We start from the raw sequence: 13,257 nt of genomic DNA on the forward strand, positions 1-13,257 counted from the left end.
TCGTTGTAGCCCACATTCCACACTTATTATTTATTTTACTATAATCAAAAGTGCTATAAAATAATGTTCGCACAGGACCATCAAAACCATCCAAAACATTTTAATTAGAGCTGGTAAATCACCTTGGCTAAGCTGGTGGGGAATTGGTTGAGCTGGTTAACAGGTTTCCAAAACACAACAAGCTGATTTTCCAGTTGTGAGAACAGTAGTTTGGTGCTCATTTGGGGCCAGAATAGTAAATAGTTAAATAACAGTAGCAGTTAGCAGTGTGCTAGTATTTCACTGTGGGTTCTACAGATGCACAAAACATCTAAAGCCACACACTAATTACAATTAGAGACACCTGTCAGATGATCACACGACATCTTGCAGTCAACCACAACATCAGGTATCAGATTACAGTGTGAATAGGTAACATTGTTTGTGTCTACTTTGTTATTTTAAACAGATTTTGCTATTGCAATGCAGTCTTTATCTATGAGATAAAACAGTGTATTTCCTGTGCACCAAACAGATATTTTTGCATGTTTACATCTCAGGTCATAAATGATGTTGGAGTGCTCTGGGACGAGCGATATTCCGAATCAATCTCAATCTGATTTTTCTTATTTCTTCACTGATGATGGCCATCTGCAGCACAGAGAGACCTTTAAACCCTACAGGTTTACCTTCAGCCTAAATGATGTCAGTGAAACTGAACGGGAACATCAAACTCTTTGTCAGTACATCACCCAACATGTCTACCAACTCTTAGAACACAAGTTCCACCTTCAGAGGGTTTATCTGGACCAACAGAGCTTTGTATTCATAAGTCCTGGAGCACTAGAGTATGCTGGGAGTCTAGTGGTTCTGATCCAGGACTGGGGCACGATGCGGAGTGGTGTTTGGAGTTGGAAGGTGGTTGCACATGAAGGATTGGAGCGAGGCAGTCAAATTCCGTACCTGCGATGTGCTCTGCTGGAATCTTGCGCCATTATCCTAATGAACCCCAATGAAGGTGGACAAACCCTGGAACAGCACGTCCAGTCAGTCTGGGAACGCTTGATTTCGAAGAGTTCTGCTGAGCATGTCTTCGTGGTCGCCCATGGATATGGTGGACTGGCTTTTGTAGATCTGTTTTGCCATTGGCCAGAAGAGGTTGAGCATCGTGTGAAGGCCGTGGCGTTCTTGGACTCGTCCCATAGCCTGTGGCATCAGCCCTTGGGCAAGGCTGGGCGTGACTGGCTAAAATCTCACTCCAGAACTTGGATACTCAGCACAAAACCCTTGAATCGGTCTGTAGGTTCATTGAAAGCAGGTTGCCCACAAATTTCTGCAGGAACACAATGCCATGACTCAGCACCTGCTGTCTGCATGGAGTCTGTGTTTCGCTTCTTTGCCAAGATAATGAAACCAAAACCCACAGCAACTCCCTTACAAGTCATAACTAGGAGCAAGAGCCGTACCAGCGACCAAAATAACAATTAAGCTTGATGGTTAAGGAAAGATTTCAGTGGATAAATGTTTCCAGAAGACCTCAATGAGAAGCTTCTAATGTGTTTTTTTTTTTGTTTGTTTGTTTTTTTGTAAGGGTTCTAGATTTGTGATGTCTGTATAAATCTGAAATAAATAAATACTATGCATCATAATGATATGTTTATTAAAGGTCCAAGCACTGAATGTGCTGAAACTCTATTGTACTGGTACTGATTTTCTAGAGACCTTCCTGACCAAAAGTTGACTTCACATTTTTGATTTGTAAAATTTGTTTGAAAGATATGAGCCATGCAATTTTTGGGCGTGGCCCATTTTGGCTAAATGGTCTGTATCTCCTGAACATGAAGTCCAATTTGAATGAATCTTGGTATGCATTAACAACAGAATTTCACCAAGAGGTGGTGCTATAACTAAACCATGCTTGTAACTCTGCAACCGTTTGATCGTGCCATGGGAGAATATAGGCTCCATATGGTTAGGATTAAGGTGGGGGCAGGGTTAAGGCATCTGCTGCTTCACAGGAACAAACTGAGGCCCCTTTGTACAATGGGCCGTTTGATCGAGGAATTCGAAATTTGGCATTCATTATGGCCCATAATGAATGACTGCCTGTATCTTGTAAGCGCAATGTCCAAACTTCACAAAACTTGGTACACATTGTCCCTAAAACAGTCTTAGGATGCACGCCAAATAATTTGAAATTTCATCCATTTATGAAAATATAATTAAAATTATAGGCTTCGGTTTATATTTATTGCTTGGACTTACTGCCGCATATCTTGACAGTGCAATGTCTTAACTTCACAAAACGTGGTACACATAGGCACCAGGTCAGTCCTAGGACACATGCCAAATTTAATCCATTTATGATCATAGGGGGCACTATAATTCAAATCAAAATATAGAGTTGGGTTTAGATTTATTGCTAGGACTAATTGGTTCAAAATTTACAGTGCTTGGGGATGCTATAACTTAAGGCAGTCCTCCAAACTGTTTCAACAAATCTATTCAAAAGTATCCAGAGTGTTCAAGGGATCTATTCTTTGAAATTTGGCAGTTAAGGCCAAATTTAGGCCATTTTTCCAATCCTGCTTGGACCCCAATAATTGCCGCTTGCGTCTATATTTTATTCTTAGATTATTCACCTTATAATGAGCATGAAATCCAAATTAACCTCACTTACTTTCTTAACATGTTCCTGGTCTTATTGTGAATGATTCATCACTGCATATAGAAAAACAAGTTTGTCTGTGTAATCCTTCATCTAAAAATGTAATAACTTGTTCTGTCCTTTTTCAGCTGATGTTATTGATCCTTCTTATTTTCCCACACTTTTTTTCTCATTCAGCATCCTGTTTTACTTTAAAATACATCACATTGCAGAAAGTAAAATGGATTGTGAACAGTATGGGTGTACTCCAATTACAAAGTAAATAATATATTTATAAAATAATTACAGTGATCTAATTTCTTTTAAAAGTCAAAAGTAGGATAAATCATTACATTTTAAATTCCTGTCATCAGATTACAGTTACTGACTTTCAAGTAAGTTAATTACTCGGGTTACACTTATTTCTAAAAAACTATGTATGTAAAACACATTTAAAACATGCATTATGTTACTATGTACATCTGTTTGACAGATTACAAGTCACTGTAAGCGAGGAACCAGTTTATGACTTGCGTGCGACAATGAACAGGGTAATATAGACATTATTTTAAAAACGCTGAGCAGAAAAACACATTTATTTTTCTGTGAAGTGTTCTCGAAAGTAACCTAAATGTAATTAAAAATGTGATTGCTTTTCAATGAAGTAATCAATAAAGTAATTTTATTACCATTTTTGAGATGTAATTAGTCATTTGTAGTGGATTACTTTCTTTGAGTAACTTACCCAATACTGTTTGTGAATGCTTTTTCATAATGACTTTAAATTATCTTCCAATATCAATATGCTAATTTATCTTTATTTTGAAAACATACAAATAAAACTTCATAACACAAATAAAACAAATATGGCATAATAAATATATCAAACAATCCACTTCATCAGTTTTACTGAGCCAGAAAACTTGAAAAAAAGTTGACATTGGGTGAAAACTCATCCACTAAAATTTTCGTCCTTGGCTCATATTGACTAATTGCCTGTATCGTGTGAGCACAATGTCCAAACTTCACAAAACTTGGTACACACTGTCACCAGGACAGTCCAAGGATGCATGCCAAATTGCATCCATTTATGATAATAGGGAGCGCTATAATTAAAATAAAATCAAAATATAGAGTTGGGTTTAGATTTATTGCTAGGACTAACTGGCGTGTATCTTGACAGTGCAACGCTCTAATTTCACAAAACTTGATACACATAGGCACCAGAACAATCTGATAACACATGCCAAATTTTAGGAACTTAATCATCATTTCCTAGATGCCATGGTACAACAGATCATATTTGGGAATGTTCCTCGGGTCGATTGGGCTTTGAACGATCAGCTTTCCTCTCATGGCACCGCGATAGATCACCTCAATCAGATCCATAAAGTCCTGTTTGGTTTTGAAAGTTCCCACAAACTTGGTATGATCTGGAGATCTGAATGTGTAGAGATAAATCAAAATAATAAATCGATTAATATTGACAATGTCATTTAAGCAGTTGCAGTTGAATGGTACAGTGGCAAAGTCAAGTAAAGGCAAGCAAAGAGACCATAATCTTAAAGAGTTGAAGACTTAAAATAGACAACTGTGGCTCACAGATGATTGTGAAATACTGAAAAACAAGGAAATCTCAGTTAATATGAAATATAAAATCAGAGGCATGTGTATCTTCTATGAAAAGTGAAATACTAGTGCAGTTATGCCGTCTTTGGAAACAGTTTCAGCAGAAGTTATTTCTAGTTTGAGGAAAAGCTATTTCTCACTTTAACCACATATCTGTGGACTGTAACTTTTTGCAAAACATATCCTGTTTGTGACTACTTTCTGATTTAATGATAGATAGAAAAGATTTAAGCCCATATAATATACATAGTCATACGCAATATCAATGGATAAAAAGATATAAGAAAAGCCCTTATATATCGATACTCACCCATAATCAACTTTCATGTGTTGTCCGTTGAAGAAGAACACTGTTGATGGAATGAAACTGATGTCAAAGTATTGTGTGTAAATTGGTGTTGAATCCACATCCACCAGATAAATACTCGCCATGTTACTGAGATCATGAGCGGTCTTCGACAGCTGACAAATATCACACATACACACACAGGTTAACACAACCAGGGACTAAAAACGGTTCAAGGAACGAAAACCAAAAATGAACAAAATTTTTAGTAGAACGTAACCGAAAACTGTTCCGGAGTGAAAACGTTGTTTTTAAATGCTGGTGACCGGTTATAACCAGTTATTTTTGTTCTGATAATTCTTTCATGAAACTAAAGGACAAAGGGTTTATCACAGTCAATTTCGTGTTGCCCAAAAAATGAAACGTGCTTTGATCCTGAAGGAAACTGCTGCATCACATTTCTTTGTCTAATTGCCCGTTGAGGATGAAGCTTTCTCTGAATAAAGATCTTTTTAACAACTATTTATAATTACTTCATATACTGTACATGCACTGTTAATCCAGATATAAGGAAAACATTATCAGAGGTGAAAGCACATTTCTCAGTTGTTTCCAAGTCTTCAGTGAATTATTGTTAGATTTGGTGCATTAATACAGATTTGATGCTGTCGGGTTTTGACTCAGAAGCAGATCTGTAATTAAAATTATACTTAACTGTTAATTAACTGCTTGTTATGATTTCTTTGCCGATAAATCCACCACACAGGAAAAAAAATAAAAAAGGCTTATTTTTGCTCATTTAGGGCTTGTTTTTCCAGACCAGGTCGCTTGTAACTCTTGCGAGATCTGGCAACACTGCAATTGGTATTTCGCCGCACAGAGTACTGTCATTTAACATTATTAACCGTGCTTTTATTTTGTTCTAACCGGTTACCATTCGGAAAGCAGGCTGCGGAACTTCTGAACCAAAACTTCTGTTGCTCAGAACGAACCGAAATGAAAAACATTTTGTTTTTAGTCCCTGAGCAGAACTCTATAACTGTATTCTACATTATAGCCAATATTAAGGGGAAGCACTACAAGTGAATAGGCTAATTTATCGTTTAAGATGAAACTTGCTGTAGTATTTACACAAACAAGACTTAATCCATTTAAACTCAGAAAGTATGCAAATTAGGTATTATAATAAATACACAGAAAATGTCACTTTTTTATGTTTTAATGTGACTGACAATCACATTATGTTTTGGTCATTTTTAATACCTCATGTCTGTCTGTTTGTTTGTTTAGCACATTTTTAATGGTAAAATTCATGAACATGCTTTTTGCTTTTTTTTAATGATAAAATGGGATATAAAATGCCAGTAAAAAAAAAAAGAAATCCAATTCAAAAATCCCTCTGACAATCACTAGCAATAATAATAAAAAATTTAAATTTGTGTTCTGTTACTATTATGAAAACTGAGATTAATATGTTTACAAAATGTCACTTAAAAATGACAACTGAAAGACACTAACCAATGTAATTGCAGTGATATTAAATCATTAAAATTACAATGTAATTTACAATGTAAATGTAATAAACGATAAATGAAAAAAAAAGAATAAACTACTTTTATTGTAAAATGACAAAAAAAAAAAATTATAATAAAAATTATTAAAAAATGAATACTCACAACCTCTACATCTCTAAATAATTCTTTTAAAACAACAATAACAACCAAGCAAACCCATAATGTAAGCATATGGTTCCCTTTTGGTATGTTTTTTTGGGGGAACCAATTCCTAACGTTCTAGGAACGTTCTTTTTATGGTTATTATTTTTAAAACCATCAACTAATGTTCCCAGAACATTGCAGGGAGGTTACCTTAAAAAAACATATACAGAGGGGGACCTGGGTATCTCAGCGAGTATTGACACTGACTACCACAGCTGGAGTCGCGAGTTCGAATCCAGGGCGTGCTGAGTGACTCCAGCCAGGTCTCCTAAGCAACCAAATTGGTCCGGTTGCTAGGGAGGGTAGAGTCACATGGGGTAACCTCCTCGTGGTCGCTATAATGTGGTTATTGCTCTCTGTGGGGCGTGTGGTGAGTTGTGCGTGGATGCCGCGGAGAACAGTGTGAAGCCTCCGCACGCGCTACGTCTCCACGGTAACAGGCTCAACAAGCCACGTGATAAGATGCACGGATTGACGGTCTCAGACGCGGAGGCAACTGAGATTCGTCCTCCGCCACCCGGATTGAGGCGAGTCACTACGCCACCACGAGGACCTACTAAGTAGTGGGAATTGGGCATTCCAAAATTGGGGAGAAAAGGGGATAAATAATAAAAAAGAACATATACAGGAGGTTCTCTAATGGTTACATTGAGGGTTTTTTTCATAACCATAAACTAACGTTCCCAGAACGTTGCAGGGAGGTTATTGTTTAACAACCTTAAAAGAACATATACAGGAGGTTCTCTAATGATTATTTTAAGGTTTTATTTTCATAACCATAAACTAACGTTACTAGAACGTTGCAGGGAGGTTTCATAACCATAAACTAACGTTCCCAGAACGTTGCACATGTTTTTGTGGTTGTCCCACTAAGAACAATAATAGAGAAAGTATTGATACATCACTGAATGAAATTGAACATCTTTATCATAATAAATAATCCAATGATTCACTCACAATGTCATCGAGCTGTAGACACACTGAATCTTCATCTCTGCCGAATCGAAGCACTAGAACTTTCTCAGCGACTGTCTTAATGACGTCATCAATGTCTTTCTTACACGACAGTTTAGGGAGTAAAAAACTCATGACGCTCTTTCTTGGTGCACACACACAATTATAAACAAACTGAACTACATTCGCTAAATATCTGCAGCACATGTAAGATGTTTACTAAAGTAAGGTGCGTCAATGTCTACGGGCCGACTAGAAACAACATCATAAGAGTTCCTACGCTTTCTGTTGATCTGAACATCAGTATGTCATTACTATTTATGTTACTTAAATAACACTAACCCTAACATATTTAAATATGTTAAGTATCTAATCATATGCAACTAATGATAAATGGCGAGTAGATTTCCACACGGTAAACTTTTCTTGTTGCACACCGGCAATCCGCGTGACAGCACGCAGAGAGTGGACACACAACAGTGCAGTTGATGGTATATTGATTAACTTTGTAATGTGTGTGAATATTATTATATGTAGAGAGAGAGAGAAGACTAGTTAGTCACATCTAAGCAACTAGAATGAGTCATAAATGTGTTGTGTGTCGAGGTCAAACGCCTATGTATTTATGTATCCTCTTCTCCAGATTAAAACTCCAGTTTTATTTTTATTGTTTATTTTGTAAATGAATGGTCGGGGCAAGTTGTCACGCGTGTTTTAAATGTTGTCATTTCATGCAATTGCTGTTGTCCTTTTTTTTTTTTTTTTTTTTTGCCTTTTATCGTTTTGCTGTTTTAAATGTTTCTGAAAAGCCTATAATATGCTTTTCCATTGAGACAACTTGCCCCACATAGTGTGAGAACATGCCACGCTATAGGGGTCAAACATGGGTTAAATGAACTATGTATTTATTTTTGTTTTATTTTTACCCTGGACAGTAACGTGGAAGTGTGACAACTTGCCCCGGTCCCATATAATGTCATTAACTAAAGTATACTTTTGCTCTTTTTTTTTTTTTTTCTCAGGCAACCAAGACTTGTCCTGATATACTGATACGATGGTAAACACCTGTGTTTTGGTGTTTAACTAAAGTTCCAAAAGATGATGTTTCAAAAGTTGTGTTCACTGGCCGTGCCATGGAGAAGCACTTCTGCTCTAGTTCAGAAGGTTTATAGAAAGCACCAGGTGCAATTGAGATTACTGGACCTCATTAGTAGATCCATCAGCACCAGCTGGAGAACCAGGAAGGATGGAGCAGAAAACGATCCTGCTGAAAAGCTTGACTTGGATATTTGGAAGTCTGTGATGAAATCCCAAGCCGTGCATGAGGAGAGAAAAGGTGAGGACAATTTGACCCCAAACCCCAAAGCAGAGCCATCTCTTCTGGAGGCTAACCGAGAGCTGGTTGAGATGTGGCATCAAGCAGGGAAGTTTGTCCCGAAGAACATCACGGATGAACAGCTGGAAGTTCTCTCTGGCTTGACCACAAAGTCTGCAAAGAAGAAGTTCTTGAAGTATCTGGCCATCAAGGAAGGACACAAGATGTCCAAGAAGGAGAAGCAGGAAAAGAAGAAGTCTGAGCGGAATCTGGAAGCAGACGGGGAATCGGAAAGAGATGAAGGAGATTCGTTGAAGAACACGTTTGTGTTGAAGTTCTGGAGTCGATCCATGGATAAGGTCCTGAACTGGCGGGCGGCGCAGGCCATGCGCTTCGGTCAACCACTGGTGTACGATATGAGCTATGAGCAGCATATGTCGCAACGAGAGATTGAAAACACCGTTTCGCAGTTGCTGGAGACCGAAGGCTGGAACCGACGCTTCGTCGACCCGTTTCACCTGCACTTCTGCAACCTGCAGCCCGATGGGGCATATTACCGCGAGCTCCTCAAACGCTACGGGACTGAGACCTGGGAACGCCTGCTGATCACGACCACCGCTAGCCAACACGTGGACGTGTTTCCTCCTGAAAGCCTCGTCTACCTCACGGCCGATTCACCAAACGTGCTGCGCAAGTTTGATCACAGTAAGGTGTATGTAGTGGGTGCGATGGTGGACCGCTCCATACATTCAGGCGTTTCATTGGCCAATGCAAAACGCCTCAGTCTCGCCACAGCCCGCCTTCCTCTCGATGAATACCTGGACTGGGACTCTGGTGCGAAGAATCTGACACTGGATCAGATGATCCGCATATTGACCACGGTAAAAGAGACAGGAAGTTGGCAGAAAGCACTCGAGTTTGTGCCAAAAAGGAAACACAGTGGTTTTCACCAGCAGAGAGACTTCAGAACCGGAACCAAATCCAGGACGCTCACAGACAGAGAGGAAAACTGGGAGAGAGAAAGAGACCGAATCTTTGTGAGTAAACGCAGAACTCCGAAGAGTCATTTTGTCCGTCAGGAATCGGAGATCTGTTTGCCCAGCAGAATTCAGACAGCGCTGAAAATCAAATCAGACAGACACAATAAAGGCCAAGATCGGAGGAACTCATGGGAGGACGAATAATACTGTGTTTTACATCATTGATACTGTAAACAATAATTGCTATTTTCATTGTATTCAATATAAATATATAATGTGCACAGTTGCCTGTTTTAAAGTTTTTCCAAAAATGAACAAGTGCTTTGAAATCTGCAGACAAATCAGAATTGTTCCGTTTTTATAATTTATAAACAATTTGCACTGTACATATTACTGCAATCAGTAAAAACATCAAACTGATCAAATAGTCATGTGTCATATGTTGTTGGAAATCTCTCAAAGAGTAGAATACAACCAGAAAATTATAGCGAGTAATAGCTAAGTATCTGTCTTTGACAATTATGTTGGTGTTGCTTATATGCTGTGTTTTCGCTTATAACTTAACAAAAAATAAACTAATATCACATACCAATATTTAGAGGAGGTGATTATCTTTCAAACAAGTCCACACACAAGGTAATCAGATGTATAGATCATTAGATAATCCACATGAAGCACAATGTTACATATGACCACCAGGAGATGGCGCCAAATACATGACACAGACTCAATGATGACTCAAATGACACAGAATGAAACTCATTCTGTGAAATCTCATTACTAAAATCATGTCTGCATGCTATGCAAACCTTTAGTCATTGTTGTGTTTGCATGTGTAATTAGTTCTTATGTACAATTATTATGTTTTATTTGTTTGGAGAGGCTTTTTGACACTATGATAAATTATTTTTGTAATGCTATAACTTTTGATTGCTTTGTTGAATCAACACAATTTTTCTCAGATACAGTTGACATGATTGGGAACAAAACAAAAGCAGTTTTTCAGAGCCACCTTATTTACACCCAGAAATATATAATGTCAAATAAGAAAAATACGATTTTTTTTAAAGACAATTTTTTGTGCGATTTTTCAGCAGTATCTTAGGCTGAGAGTCTCAGAATGTCTCATAATCTATATTATTAAAAAATGTGAAAAGTTTTCTTTACAATGATACCAAACATTTAACAACCCTCCTTGTTTTTTTTGTTTCTCTTGTCGAGTTTTAAGCTTTTAATTGTAGGTATGCTACTGAAACATAAACCTTTAAAAACAGCTTCAGAGCTTAAAGGGTTAAACTAGCAGGTCTTTCATTTGCTTTTTGTCTCACAGAATCACTGGCTGTATAACATTCATTATTCGCTAAATGACAATTAAGCTTCTTACAAATTACTGACTTCTGTGGAGCACAAAAAGAGATGTTATGCAGAATGTTCACGCTGATTTTCAGTGAGTAACGACTTAAATTCATATTAATTCATATTCAATAATTAAATTCATCACACAAAATTATCAAATTATTTCAGAAGAGTCATATGGGTCACTTAAAAGATACGTACATTATGGGGGGGGCAATCTCTGGAAAAGAGCAGCATGAACATACTGCCGAACATCTCCTTTTGTGTTTCACAGAAGAAAAAAGGTTGGATATAGAATAACATGAGGGTGAGTAAATGATGACAGAATTTGTATTTGTTAGTGAACTATCCCTTTAAATAAATCTTTCTAAAACAAGATTCTAAAGTCAGTATGGTCATTGCGTGTGTCGCCCTTCATTTCTTGACATTTCTAGACAGGAAATGAGATGAAGAGACAGTAACTGACAGACATTATCTCTGTTGTTCAAAGCTTCACAGGAGCAGATAAGTTACTGGGTGTTTTTTTTTTTTTGTGGTATTTTGGTAAAAATAAGTCATAAAGCAAGTCATCATGTGGTTCATTATACGATTTGATCTAATGAGAAGATAATTAGATGAAACTCAGAATGCAATGAACAATACCGAATGATAACACTTTCAGCACTCAGCATATGGAGTTTACTGCAAAATCTATTATCCACAACCCTTTGATATGTATTTATTAAAGCAAAGAAGTGCTTTAGAAAATCTCAGAATTAAAAAGTAAAAATATGAACTATGATAGTTGTTCTATCCTATTGGCACCTTACTACTTTGATTTTCCAGGGAGTGCACATACTGATGTATGAATGTTTTAGAGGTCAACCGATAGTGGATTTTGCCGATACGATAACTAAGGTGGTGGAAAAGGCCGATAACTGATTCATCGACCAATAGTTGTTTTTTTATTCATAGTCTTTCCTTACTGTGATGGTGCAGACATTGAGGCTACAATCCTAATAATAACCAATAAAATTAAGATTTGGTGCATAACGTGGGACTTTTAACTTTTAATGGGTAAAACCGATATATCGGTCTACCTCAATCTCAGACATATATTGTTTGAATCCTCCAGCGTGGGCCACAGGAATAAAAAATAAAAAAATCAATATTGAAAACTATCAGCATCGATTTGCCAATAACCGATAGTTCCAAAAGGCAACTATCTACACCGATTGATGGGTAAAACCGATATATCGGTCTACCTTGATCTCAGACATGTATTGTTTGAATCCTCCAGCATGGGCCACAGGAATAAAAAATAAATAAATAAATATTGAAAACTATCAGCATCGATTTGCCAATAACCGATAGTTCCAAAAGGCAACTATCTGCACTGATTGATGGGTAAAACCGATAAATCGGTCTACCTTGATCTCAGACATGTAATGTTAGAATCCTTCAGTGCCGGCCACAGAGGAATAAAAAAAAATTATCAGCAGATACCGATGACCGATATTTAAAAAAAAGTTTACATTTACACCTTTAACCTGGAACTGCTAGCTAATTCATTAAAATTCATTCGAAAAATATGTGTCATTTAAAAGCTTGGAATTTGGACGTGCTGCTATTTAAGGTTTGGCTGATGTAACATGAACCAGAAATGTGCCTATAAAACAAATGTATGCTGATTGGAATGAGAAATAAATGACAATATACTTGTGTAAATTGTATGGTGCCCATTTATTGTGTTTACAGTAATCCTGATGACTCGATAACAGAGAGAAAATGTTTTGATTTTGAGAATAATCAAACAGCTTTAATAATGCATGAAACCAAAATAACATGATAAACAGCACATAACAAATATTAAAACAACACAACACACAATACAAACCCTAAACTCTGTATACATGGTGTAATATTTATGATAGCAGCCAGACTGTGTATGCAGCGGTGGTTTGTGTGTTTCACAGATGCTTGTTACAGCACTCATCTTTTACAATTCCACAGTATTACTAATGAAATCACAACACAACAGTCATAATAGGTAACATTATAGAGATGGAATAGTCATGAGTCATAACGTTCTAAAAGTCTCAACTTGTAAAATACAACAAGCACAAACTAGTGTTTTTAGCCATCTCAAGCCACTCTGTGAAACTTTTTTCAAGATCTATGAACCGTGTTATGCTGTTTTGGGGCTTGTTTTAATTGCAATGACGTGCTGCAAGTAACGACGTGCAATTCCCCACATCCTGTTTATTTTTCATTAAAGATCATTTTATTAACTGCTGCTTTTATTAACTTTAAGGTCATCTATATACTAGTGTTCTTCTAAACGTTGACAACATTTGTTTTCAGAAGGTATAAGCATTTAAATCTGAAACAGAAGAAATCCTCTTTAGAGCGTA

At 37.0% G+C, this 13,257-nt stretch overlaps 3 protein-coding genes across 3 annotated transcripts; 2 read left to right on the plus strand and 1 right to left on the minus strand.

Moving 5' to 3' along the window:
- Window positions 1–513: 513 nt before the first annotated feature.
- LOC127443465 (cotranscriptional regulator FAM172A homolog) lies at window positions 514–1,564 on the plus strand. Its single transcript, XM_051702107.1, has one exon. It carries the CDS (start codon window positions 547–549, stop codon window positions 1,465–1,467), a length of 921 nt encoding a protein of 306 aa, XP_051558067.1. The 5' UTR covers window positions 514–546; the 3' UTR covers window positions 1,468–1,564.
- A 2,193-nt stretch (window positions 1,565–3,757) lies between these two features.
- LOC127443472 (thioredoxin-like protein 4B) lies at window positions 3,758–7,470 on the minus strand. The gene is made up of 3 exons (XM_051702115.1): window positions 7,217–7,470; window positions 4,566–4,717; window positions 3,758–4,067 (listed from the first exon to the last, which is right to left on the minus strand). Exons 1-3 carry the CDS (start codon window positions 7,418–7,420, stop codon window positions 3,902–3,904), a joined length of 522 nt encoding a protein of 173 aa, XP_051558075.1. The 5' UTR covers window positions 7,421–7,470; the 3' UTR covers window positions 3,758–3,901.
- Window positions 7,471–7,647: 177 nt separating this feature from the next.
- LOC127443446 (tRNA methyltransferase 10 homolog C-like) lies at window positions 7,648–11,212 on the plus strand. Its single transcript, XM_051702076.1, has 2 exons — window positions 7,648–7,704; window positions 8,236–11,212. Exon 2 carries the CDS (start codon window positions 8,312–8,314, stop codon window positions 9,710–9,712), a length of 1,401 nt encoding a protein of 466 aa, XP_051558036.1. The 5' UTR covers window positions 7,648–7,704; window positions 8,236–8,311; the 3' UTR covers window positions 9,713–11,212.
- Window positions 11,213–13,257: the final 2,045 nt, after the last annotated feature.

Source organism: Myxocyprinus asiaticus, chromosome 7, assembly GCF_019703515.2.
Source record: "Myxocyprinus asiaticus isolate MX2 ecotype Aquarium Trade chromosome 7, UBuf_Myxa_2, whole genome shotgun sequence".
In the NCBI taxonomy this organism is placed as follows: Eukaryota; Metazoa; Chordata; class Actinopteri; order Cypriniformes; family Catostomidae; genus Myxocyprinus; species Myxocyprinus asiaticus.